Source organism: Coturnix japonica, chromosome 3 (assembly GCF_054131305.1).
Source record: "Coturnix japonica strain WE chromosome 3, WE-NBRP24, whole genome shotgun sequence".
In the NCBI taxonomy this organism is placed as follows: domain Eukaryota; kingdom Metazoa; phylum Chordata; class Aves; order Galliformes; family Phasianidae; genus Coturnix; species Coturnix japonica.
In genome coordinates, this window is record NC_140665.1 from 47,127,708 (window position 1) to 47,140,792 (window position 13,085).

General features: G+C 36.7%; 1 protein-coding gene across 5 annotated transcripts in view; it reads left to right on the forward strand.

The window, feature by feature from the left end:
* The window catches only part of ESR1 (estrogen receptor 1), a 175,167-nt gene that overhangs the window by 152,203 nt on the left and 9,879 nt on the right, over nucleotides 1–13,085 (forward strand). For all 5 annotated transcript variants that reach the window (XM_032443212.2, XM_032443211.2, XM_085540908.1 and 2 more), the window contains 1 exon segment: nucleotides 11,393–11,526. In XM_032443212.2, coding sequence (XP_032299103.1) covers nucleotides 11,393–11,526 — 134 coding nt within the window.

Below are 13,085 nucleotides of genomic sequence, written 5' to 3' on the forward strand. Positions count from 1 at the left end.
CCATCAGTTAAATGTATTCAATATTTGCTGTTTATAACAGGTTCTTTGTGTTTTTCTATGGACAAATATAGTAGTCATTTCATTTGGAAACTGTTCACATCCTCTTCCAGGATTTGATGAATTTTTTTTCTCTTTCTCATGTGAAAGAAATCAAAGTATTTTCACTTTACTGACCATTGTGTTGATCAATATTCAGGCAGCCACTGATCTCTTCAAACTGCAGATAGCATGAATATCATAAAAACTTGAATCTTTCACTATATGATTCTGCAGCAGATGTAATGTTACTTTCATAGCTTTCATGGAATATTTTATATGCTGAGAAATTTCTCACAGTTCTGAAGATTGTCAAGTTTTTTTACGAGTGGCACATTCAGAAAGTTGAATACAGTAGAACAGAATCAGGACAAATTTGCAGTGTGCTTTGCCACTCCCTCACCTTCTCAAATGTTCCAGCTGTCTCGGAATGTCATACTTTTAGTTAGTCTTCCACTTAAGTAAACGGACAATTGTATCTCTCTGTGCATTTATTTATTTATTTAGCCTTGTGTGGCTACAAATGCATTAGTTACCTTTGACTTACTACTGGAAAAATGGAAGCAGAGTAGACACAGATGCTTGAGTCAGAACACTTCATTAGTGACCTACTGCTGTTATCGTTTCATAGAAAAAGGCCCAAATGAAGAAAAGATACTGAAATTTGCACTTCAAAAACCATAAAAAATAACTGTGTTTTATTTAATTAAAACAATAAATTCTACACTGGAAACTCAACTCAATCATCCTGTCATAAGGCTGCTTACCTAATAGAGCTGATTTTATCAACATGTAGGTAGCTATAGTATCTCTGGAAATAATTTAATTTCTCCCTTTTATTTTATTGTTGAATTTTGAGATCTGTTACTGTGTTGTAGATCCAAGAAAACTTAAGTACATACATATACATATGTGTTCCAAGAGACATAATTAAACACAAATAAATGCAAAAGGAATCAGTTGTGGTTACTATAAATGTGAGTCTCTTCTGGATCTTGGGAAAAAAAATTAAAGACAACCTTTTTTGTAGATACTGCAATTTAGAAAACCTAGGCTTATTTAAGAGGAACCTTTCCAGAGCTTAGGGAAGTGCAGAGTAATTGCCAAAGTGATAAACTCTTTAAAAAAACAAACAAACAAACAAAAAAACAAAACAAAACACTCAAAACAATAAAATCTTCCACTATTTCATGATCTTCACAGTTTTAAGTCTTTAGAAAAAGAGATTCCCTCTCTGTTTCTGTAGACTCAGAAGTTTTCAGAGAGAATGAAATCATTTCAGTATTTAAGATATCCCTTATTTCCTACATAACTTCCAATACTGCTTCTTCATCTAGTCACTCTGACCTTGGAAGATCAGTCTCTAGGTCTAGGTCATGCTGAATTGTGATGCTGATCTTTGCAAAATGAAACTTTCTTACCAATTTCAATAGAGAGAATTTTGAAGTACTTTTGGCCTTAAGGTATTTCAGAGCGAGATCTTCCTGTCAATCAATATAACATTTTTCAGACAATTCTTGTACTTTTACTAATCTAAATGTTATAAACTGCTAAAATAATTAATCATTAACATTCTTATAATTACTGTAACAGTGGTTTTGAGATTTTTCTTGCTTTATTTTTGGATCCATTTAACATCACCCTTTACCTCAAAAAATAATAACAAAAAAGGTGCCTCGTTATTTAATTGTCTATATGTTTCAGACCTGATTCACCACTGTTTACATGTGTATGTACTGTTTTTCTGACAATGCAGAAGATCCTCTGTTGATCAAGCAAGTAAAGGCAGTCACAACTGTATGGTTCTGAGGGCAAGAGTCAAGAGCATGGGGGCCCCAGTGGCCAGTTCACTGTAGTGGATAGGGGCTTGAGGAAGGGTGAACAGATCTCCTATTGGTCAACAATTGGTTGCACAGCTGATGCGAAAAATAGTTCATTTTTTGTGATCATTGGACGTACTCTGAGGAATGAGATAGCTAGGAAGAGGAGGACCCACCTGATCAAGTATGGGCAAAGACATGCTGGCCATCTTGGTGAAAGAAGCTTTAAACTGGGAATGATGCAGATGATAATCAACAATCAAATGAGGAAGGTAGCAGACTAGGCTGTCAAGAAAAGGGTTGTGAGTTGTATGGACAAGAGAGACCTTGGAAGTAGAACATCGTCCATCCTAAGTGTCTGAACGCAAATAAGGAAATGTTTACAGGACAATAATGTCGTACATTTTCTGTGAAACCTATGCAATTGAATGCATCTCTGAAGTGCTGTACACTAATGCATGTGGTATGGGGAACAAGCAGGAAATATCAGAGGATTATGTGCTATTGCAGGACTGGGAATACAGGGACAAGATAAAAGAGCTCACCCATCTGGACAGCTAGAGTTAATGGGTAGAGACTCATAAGTAAAGACAGGCTGGAACAGCAAGGGAGGGAAGTTGCCCTGTGTGTAAGTGAGCAACGGAAATGCTTGAAGTTCTTGCAAGGGATGGATGAGAAGCTACCTGTGTAGCTCTAGGTCAGGATAAATGTGCTTCTAGAGGGACAATCCAGCAAGGCACCAGCAATCCAGGGGCTTTCTTGATTGCTTTGCTGATAAATTCATAACAAAGATGTCCTTAGAGCTGATATGAGGAGATGCTTCACTGCATCTCTTAGCTACAAAAAAGAAAGAACTGATCAGAAGTGAGAACATCAGGGGCAGACTTGGCTAGATGATCAAGAAGCATGTTCTGAATTTGGATTTTTCAGGGTCTTGATTGGAAGGATTTTGTGAGATACAGGCCTAGAAAGAAAAGGGATTCAGGAGAGCTGGTTGATTTTCAAGGATCACCTCCTTTACACTTAAGAATGGTTCTTCATGACGTGCAGGATGTCAAGCAGAAGAGCCAAAAGGCCTAAAGGAATGAATAAGAAGCTGATGAAACAATTCAGGTATAAATAGAAAGCATAAAAGAGATGGAAGCAAGGTCAAGTCACCCTGGAGATAAGGTGCTCTTTTCTTCCAGGTATCTAGTGTCAGGATGTGTGGCAATGGCTCAGAGCTGCCTCATAGGAGGTTCAGGCTAAACATTAGGAAAAACTTTACTGGGATGGTAGTTAGACAATAGAACAAGCTTCCTAGAGGGATGGTTGATGTCCTATTCCTTTCTGTGTTTAAGAAGCATTTGGATAAATAAACACATTACTTTATGTTAGTTCTAGAGTAGTCTAACAGTTGAACTTGGTGATCTTTGTAGGTCTCTTCTCATTTCTTCCTCTCTCCTCCCTTCTGCTTTCCTCCCCTCCCACTTGTTAAATGCAGGATGGTCTGAAGTAAATTTCATTGTGAATAATGTTTTCCCTATCTTTTAATTATTGACAGAACATATCGTTGTAGAAAAAAGGGAAATCCTCAATTAGTTAAGTAGTTAACCAAAGGCATTTGGCAGCATTTTAGGCATCCAGATGGATGTGTTTGATTTTTTCTTAAAACCTCTACAGATGGAGTTTTCCTGACAGAATTCTTCATCAAGCTGTGTTAGTACTTCACTTCACATAGGATTAGGAAGTGTCAATGGCCATTTATAGAATACATTAATGTTTATAACAATTATATATTGTGCCAAAGGTACATATAGCCTGTAGTAATAGCTTGAAAGATAGAACATTAAAAAGTTGTTGAAATGTTGGACAGGTTTAGTGTACTTGGAAAACAGCACTAGACATCATGGTTGCTATATCTGTCCTTCAACTGTTCCCAGTCTTCTCCAATTTCTTTTTCTTGCTTTTCTATATTTTAAAATCTCTCATTTGGTCTTTTAATGAGCCACTTTTTTTGATTCAGTTTGCTCAAGGAGCAAACAAGTATCAGAAAATATTAGTAAATCTCAGAGGATGATGAGTTGGTAATTTCATTACTACTGGAAAAGGTAGAAATTGCCTATCTGAGCCTTAGACTCAATCCTAATTTTTGCTGTGGTGCTATAGAAGAAATATAACCATGTCAGGTGAAAACTGCTGCTGTGCATGAACAACCACTTTTTTGGAATTTGTTTTGCAGAAGTGATAACACCAGTGGCAGTAATTCAAAGGATAGGTCACTTTCTTGCTATAAGAAAAAATAGGAATATAACTACACTGCTCAATGGTAGAAAAACAACTTTGCTTTTAGTGGTCCCTTCTGATTGTGTCTGTTTTCCTCCCTCAGAATTATGTTTGCAACTGATATTTCAGTTTTATTTCTTAATTGGAAAATGTCTGATTCAAGCAACTCCTGAAGGAAAAAAACTTGATTCCACGTTGAACTGTGTTACTTCCAGTCCAGTACTTCTCCAAATGCCTGGAGATTGGAGTGATTCTCAGACCGTGATTCATGCACTGACAGCAATGGCATGTATTTCTGAATAAGTAGCCAAAAATATTCTATTTGTTTAAACACCAAGAAATAATTACTGTAACAGTATTGTAAATCAACTGAAAAAGATTTTAGTTAACTCCCACACCCCCAAAAATAATAGAAAAAGAAAGCAAAATTAATATTTGATGGTATGATTCTGAAAAACATGCACTCTCATGTTAACGTTTCTTCCTCTGAATATTTATCCTTGCCTCTGGAGAGATAAATACTGTCCTGCTTATTCCATGACTGAATAATTTAATGAATTAATAATAAATCCAAATTGAATATGAAAAAAGTATGGTAATAAGATATAAGAAGAATTAAATGCTTGGAAACCATATGAGAATGAGCAAATTATTATGAATAGAAAGAATCATACTCCTTCCAAGCGTTTTTCCATAATACAGTCCAAGATAAAGCTGATAAAGAAATTGTCAACGAGGAGAGTTAACTTTATAATTTTTTCTTCTCTGTTTTGTATTCTGTGCTAGATTTATTCATTAACTGAAGAAAAAAAAAAAAAAGGCTTAACTTTTGAAACCACTGCAATAGTACAGGAAAGATTGCCTCTATTACTTATGCAGGTGTTGGCTGCATGTATGGATTCTTGGTTAAAAATCTCAAAACTAGTAATAAATTCTTGCTTCTGGTCACACCCTCAGAAACCAAACTCTTTCAGGTTCTTCTCCAGTGATTCACTTAGAAACAAAAATATTGATTGTAGATCATTGTGTCCAACCTGCTCCTTGTAGCAAGAGTACTGCCAACACCAGCTTATGCCAGCTGTGACTGTCTAGAAGAGTCTTGAAAGGAGGAGAATGCACAGCCTTAATAGATATCTGTTTCAGGGTTGCAACACCATCCTACAGTCCAGACTTAACCTTGCATGCTGTAGCTTGCAGCATTTACTTGTTTTTCACTTTAACATCCACTGCTCCTGGAAGAGCTTGGTTCCACCCAGTTTGTAATGCCCCTGCTAGCCAATGTGGACTGCAATTTTGGCTGTCTCCTCCAGTACATACTTTATCTCATCACTAGACTGAACAGATCCAAATGGCTCAACTCCTTCTTACAGGCATGCTACATGCCTCTGACCACCTCCAGTTAGAGGAGACAGCCAACATCCTTCCTGATCTGAGAGACCCGAGACAGGACACAGGTAGAGCACAGGTGAGGGCAGGACTACTTCTCTTGTTCTGGTCACATTCATCCTTAAATAATTTCTATACACAATGAGAGCATGCTGTTGGCTTATTATTTTTATTTTTTTTAAAATAAATATAATTTAATTTGGAACCATTTTCTAACAAGACTGCAAATCAGTCTAGAATATTTCTAATCTGAATTGATCCATGAGCTTATTTGTCCTTGGGTGCAGGATTTTGTGCTTCTGGTTGAACTTAATGAGTTTTCTGTGGATTCACAGCCTCCGTGGTACTGAGGCTGTGCTGTGTAGCGTCCTCACTCCGCTCCCAATGTAGTATCATCCACAAATGTGAAGGCATGCTTTTTGTCATCATCCTTGTAAATGATAAAGCAGCACTGGCTCCAGAGTCAACCTCTGAAGGAGATTTTTCTCATTACCTGCCACAAAGTAAATGGTAATCCATTACTGCTACCTTTTGAGTCTGGCAATACACCTTATATTCCACCCATGTCTTTCTGCTCAGCCTGTATCATCCTGGCTTACAGACAAGAATGCTGTAACCTAAAAGCCTTGCAAATCTGAGGTATTTATGCATATCTCACTCCCTTTGATCATTTAGTGAATTATTTTTTCATAGAAGTCAATCAGGGCAGTCAATCACAATCCTGTTTCGTGGATTCTCCTTGTTTTTGTCAGAGATGAGTCAATCCTCTGCTATTTGTAGGGATGGTTTCAATCTCCAAGTGTAAAAAATACATGGGCCAGCTCTTTCAGCACCCTGAAATGAGCTTCATTTGGCTCCAAAGATTTGAGTTACTCCTCTATGTAGTTAGTAATTTTCAGAAAAATTCACTAGCCTCTCAACATTCTTCTGTTGGATGAGTCTGTCCCTGCCATGTTGAGCCAGTACATATAGTTGGCTGTCAGCAGAAACAAAATTGTTTTGGTTGTTTCTGTGAATTCCATGTAGTCAATCTGTGTTTCCCCCCACCCTCCCAGTTCATTGACTGTTCTTTCTGAACTTCCATTCCCTTCTTGTTACCCTCTCTATGCCTCACTTGTTTTAGCTTCAAGTTAGCTTTGGTTTAAATTTTCAAACAATGCTTTGATACCCTTTCCTGCCTGCTTTTATTTCTATTATGTGACCTTTTGCCTTTAAATGTACAAAGGAGTTCCTTGCTTAGCTATGAGAATCTTCTCATGAAATACCTGGTCTTTTGCTATGGTAGGATGAGCTGTTCCTGAGCGCTTCATTAATTTTCCTTAAAATGTTTTCTAGCTCCCCTGGATGCTTTACCCATCATGGCTCTAACAATATCTAGTAATTAGCTATGGAAATTGTAGTATGATCATCTGGAGCCCAGAATTTGATAAGTGCTTCTGAAACCTTTGGTCATAGGTGTTTTGTTGTTTGCCTTCCCAGCACATTTCTCAGTCCTGAGTTCAGTAACATCTCATGGTTACTGTAGCCAAATGTCCAATTTGTGGCCACATTCACTAGTAGTTTCTTTTTCTTTGTGATTAGTACAGTTTTGCCTTTGATTGTCTATGCTGCTGAGTTAATTGTTCATACTCTACCTTGATGATAGTTATAGCTGGACTTCCTCAAGAATCTACTGTGGCATGTGTCCTGTTAATTGTCTTTGTTAATGACCGAAAGGAGGACATGTGTACACTCTTTAAATTTCCAGGTGACACAAAACTAGGGGGTACAATTGATACACTGAGTTGCCATACAGAGGAACCTAGATGAAATGGAGAAATGGGCTGACAGGAACATCATGAAATTCAGTAAGGAAGAATGCGGAATCCTGCACTTGTGATAGACTTAATTCACTGCTACTGTCCTTTGCTGGAAAAGGCCTGAAGAACAGCAATCTGAGACATGAGTTCAGTACTGTAGAATGGCAGCAATGAAGGGCAACGGTATCCTGAGATGTATCAGTAATAGCCAGCAGAACAAGGAAAATTATTATTTCCCCTTCATATGGAATCCTTTCATCCATATCTGGAATGGCACAACCTGTTTTGCACCTCTCATTACAGGAAAGGTGTTAAAAATTTCAGCAAATGTATGGGAGAATCACCAAAGGGCGGTTAGGGCTTGAGCCTCAAGTGGAGAAAATAAGAGAACAAAATTTGTTTATCTTGAACAAGAGATGGCTTTTGAGCATATCTGACAACCTTCTAAATTCTTCAGAGGTTAGGAAGACTCTTTATTGATATGACTGATGAAAGACAGAGAAACAGGAGTTAAGGCAGAAGAGGTTCTGGCTAGATACGAGTGAAAAAAATGGTCATGGACATCATTAAGCTGAAAGAGGCTTTCTGCGTTCATCCTTGAATATTTTCAAGACCAGACTGGGTAAAGCCTAGAGTGAGCTAGTCTGAGATAACAGCTGACCCTGCTTTGAACAGGTTTGACTAGAGACATACGGAAATGTCATTCAGCTTGAGTGATGCAGTGGACTTACTAAAGTGCACAGCACTCATATGCAGCAACTTAGGACCTTTAATTCACTTACTTTAACTTTCCTTAGTATTTCCTGATAGCCAAGTCTAAAGAATTATTACAAGAATACAGTCTGCCATTTTGCAGTTAGCAAACCTTTATTTTGTTTTCAATAAGCTGGCAGTACACAAAAACAGCAGCATGATGTTGATATAAGGGCAGTTTTTACATCTGTTACTTAATTTGTCCTCCAGGAATGTTATCTAGGCCTTCCTAGATAGGCCTTCCTATCAATGGGATGCAGAGCTGTAAAGATATGATAATACTATCAGCTTATGTTAGAAAGTTAAAATGCAATTTAGGAGAACTAGAGATTCGTATTTCAGATAGCATTTGATAGTTAGCAAAGAAAACAAGTGGTGTAGCCTAGATAATAAAAGCATTTGATTAGAAGTCTGCTTATCAAAGATGGCAAGCTCCTGCAGCTCCCTTGAATTGGAGCTGCTCTGAAAATGAATGAGAAAAACTGCGTTTGCACATGAGATATCAATGAGATATCAAACTTCTAAATTATATGACTCTACCTACAGCACTACTTATATACTTTGTGGAATTCTTTGGTATTTCACACTCAGTAGTGAAATACCAAAAGTAAATGCATTAGAAAGTATTTAGAATCTCTTGAATTTACATAATTTTTATTTATCATCTATCATATGAATCTATCTGGTAGAAAATAGGCACAAAGGCATATAGACTAAAGGCTGCAGGACTACAATTTTTTTTATCATATGTTGTACCTGTTGGCAAACATTTCTTCATTGGAATATTGCATTTGTAAGCTACAGACCACTGAAATATTTTGTAAAAATACCCAGCAATAATTCCTTTTTTTTTTTTTTTTTTTTTTGCTATTAAAATATCAATTCCAGGAGATTTCGTGAAGTATTTTAAAAGGCCTTATTTTGGGGGTTTTGTTTTATTTTACTTTCAAATTCTTTTGGCTCTTCAAATTGCTCAGGCTGTGTAACATTTTTGTAATTGTTATAGACACTGGCTGGCAGAAGTTTGAGGGGTTAAAGGAAGCAAGTATGTGTCTTAGCCAAGTATAAAGATTATAGTTATTTTTTTTCATATGGTCATTTACTGTATGATATTCTGAAACTTTCTGCATAAACCTGAAATGCGAGATTATTAAATTAATCTCAGTAACAGGTATGATTTAAATTAACACAAAAACATTAAAAGCTTTTAGTCCTCTGACACGGCTTTATTATGTATACACAAAGTCAATTTTTCTTTAGTCACAGGAAAAATAGAAATTGTTCCAGAAGCAGTGGAAAATTTCCCAGTTTTTTAAAATTATTATTATTATTATTATTGTTATTATTTCTTTAATATAACTTAAATTTTAGCACCAAAGCAGATTTTTGAGTCAGTGATAACTGTTCATATTCTTATATCTTCCTTTGAGTGCCTAAATTTTTTGTTTTATATTTGTCAGGGGTACTACTAAAAATTACTTTGTCTTTGTTTATTTTATTAATGCCCAAACAGAGGACCAAAATAACTGAATTCAACCAGTTCAGGTTTTGGTCTTCAACAAAGAGTTCTCCCCTCCCCCCAGCAGTGAACATTATAACTGATAAGTCATCAGATCAGTGAAAGCCTTCAAGCAAGAGGCATAACTGTGAATTTCAGGAAAGATGAGTTCAGATGCAACAGACTGAGATCAGTCCTGTAGTTCAGCTCATTATTGGGAACATTGTAAATGAGGTGCCAAAGGCATCACAAACTCTCTGTGGAACATTGCACTGAGTCTGCATATCTGCCAATCCTCACTGCAAGACTTTCTACACTACACTTGCTACCGTAGCCTCGGGGATCTTAATACATGAAATTATCAGGGCTGCTGGTCGTATCTCAAAAGCTGCAACAGTTTAAACCACTATTTCTTCGGTAAAATTATTTAGAGATGGAAAAAACCATGTAAATGGCATTGCTAAATGTTGCATCTTGTGACAAGGTGCCTGCCATGCAATGAAAATCACAGTTCTGAGCTGAAGTTGAGTGAAATGTGTGTGGAGGAGTAGAGTGCTTGGTGTGCTGCTGCCTAGAAGGGACATAGGGACATGCAGGAAAAAAGAGCAGCCATCGTCCTTTATTAAAGTTCTTGTTCCTTCCTGCTCTTTGGATTCCCAAAACTGAATCATCTCCTTGTAACAGAAAAATTAATGAGCACGTGCTGTTTTTACAGTGACTAGGAGACTTGTTCCTTACTCCATGCTTACACTTCTTAGTGCCTGATCCAGAGCTAGAACTCAGCCCCCTGAAACTGGAACAGGTTTGTCTGTGCTCATAGCCAGTACTGTCATGGTTACAGTGAAATTAAGTGATGATTAATCTGTGTGATACAAGCTATAATATGACAGCCATCTGAATTTTCCTTTGCATTTTCCTGCAGTAGTGAGCTGAAAATTTGTGTCTCGTACCTAAAAAATAGTATATTTTTCAATCAGGAGATCATATCACTTGTTGATTTATATGTTAAATTTTCATTCATAAAGTCCTAATAAAATTAAGAATATGTAATTTTTAGTAAAAGGTTGTGCTGATCTAAAATTCCATGACTAGAAAATTTGAAGATTAAGTTTTCATTAAAATTATGTTTAGTCTGCATTAATTCTTGAACTGTAGGTTGGCCGTGCAAGATGAAAATGAGTGAGCTTACCTGATGTTGTGAGCAGAAATAAACATTTATTTTAACTTTATTTAATGTTGTAGTGTAAAAATGGAGCTCATTTTCAAAGTGAAGTTGTAGGTTTAATCATATAGAGAAGACTTTGGCCTCATGAGTGCTTCCTGAGTTCATAAATGTGTGTATTCTGTAGGGAGATGTGATGCTTACAAAAAATGAATGGGAGAAGCATGGTGACACATTTTAGATTGCAAAACCAAACAGAAATGAGAACAAAACATAGGGAGAAATGTTATGCAAGGAATTGGAGCTATGTAAATTAAAGGAAAAATAAAAAGAAGATAAAATGTAAGATGAGTAGAACATGAAAACATCAAAATGTAGTTTCAAACAAGTTTTTGCTCTCAATATGACTTGTTTGTCTGTATCGGTCTCTCATCTTCCACCATAATAATGCTTCTTGCTGATAAAGTTATGATTTTAAGATTTCTTTTTTAAAGAATGGGTTCATTTATTTATTCATTCCATACATTAAATGAACATAGACTAGGAAATCACATGCTAGCTTGTGCTCTGAAGTTTGAGAAATCTAATTTGGGGGGAGTAACCCAGGGGAATGAAAATCTCATGCTGCCAGGTTAAAGCTGTGAATATCTCCTCCTTGATGGTATTCACACAGGAATCAAGGGAAATGTGTAGAGGGCATGGTGGAAATCTTTGACATGCTACTGGCTACTGCTGCTCGGTTTCGGATGATGAACCTTCAAGGGGAGGAATTTGTGTGCCTTAAGTCCATCATCCTGCTCAATTCTGGTAAGTGGTATGCTTTGCTGTCACATGGGTAATTGTAAATGCTTCTGCATGTGGTTTGAGTGCTGCCTGCTTCTTGTCTCTGGTGTTGTTTCCATTTTGAGGCAGCAGCAACTGAAAGGGATGTCAAGACAGAGAAGGGACTGTGGTGCGCATGGAACCCAGCAAATTAACACCTTAAGAGGTTGGTTCACTGAGAGCAGCTGGTGTGGAGGATGATCGGGGTCTCTGGGTGTTGAACTAGACACCGGAGATCTTGTTAAAGTCCTCATTACAATGCACTGAGGTAGCTGGATCCACACTTCAGGCATCCAGAGAAAATAGCTGGTTCTAAATCAGGGTATCAGGGTCTATACTTTCTTTTTCTTTTTTCTTCTTTTTTTTTTTTTTTTTTTTTTTTTTCCCTCCCCCCCAATGGCAAAATAAAGGAAAATAGTGGCAAATATGTGGCTATTTATATTTAGTTTATATTAATAAACTGTCATCTAAAACCTGTGCTATCACTGTACACATCCTCCATATTTGATGAAATGTATTTTTGGACTGTAGATCTCATTTTAAATAACAGTAGGTAACATGTTTAACCATAGATAGAAACATCTAATATCTGGATTAAATTCTTTGTTACCTTATAGAAATAAACATCCAAAAGTTAGGGCTGAAAGTTTCTGTTGCATAACAGAGGTTTCTTTTTCTTTTTGAAGCAGAAGAGATTAAAGATAAATAGATTAAAAAAATAGGATAGTTTGGGGGTAGGTGTAATAGCAGTGACGTAGATTTGACATAGATACTCTGAACTGTCCTCTGGATACATTTTACTTTATGGAATAAAACCAACCTCCCTGAGGTAAAGCTCTGGACAGACATGAATTATTATGTGCTTTGAAGCACATGTTGTAGATGATGTATGGGGAGAGGCTGAGAGCGCTGGGAAAGGGAAGGCTGAGTGAGCGTCAAATTACTGTCCTCAGACAGTTGATGGGTAGGTCATGGAAAAGGCAAGGCCAGACTTTCCTCCAAGGAGCAGAAGAATTTTCATCCCCGTGAGAGAAAGGTTAAGCACTGGAACAGGTTGTCCAGATAGATGGTGGTATCACCATGCTCAGAGATACCAAAATTTACCTGAATGAAGCTCTGGGCAGGTTGAACTAACCCTGAAGTTAGTGCTATTTGAGCAGAAAGTTGAAATTACGTGACCTTAAAGCCTCCTTCCTAACCTACTGTTTTTCTATGGTTTTACATCTAAATACAATCAAATATTTTACTAAAGAAACAGCAGATAAACAAAATAATTTTTTGTCTAGATATATGATGTAACCAGCTGATCTCAAAAGGATTTAAACAAATTTTTTCAACTGAATTGGAGTAATTATGCTACGCTTCTTGTTTTAAAACATTTTCTATTTGCATTCTAAAACTCTTTGTGAAATTTATTCTCTGAGTGTACATAAACATTTATTTATTAAATCCTTGGACATCTGTTAGTTTATTCACATGAGGCAGTGCTGCTTATTGCTTTTGTTAGACAATTATTTTCTCATTTTTTTTGCAACATCTTTCAA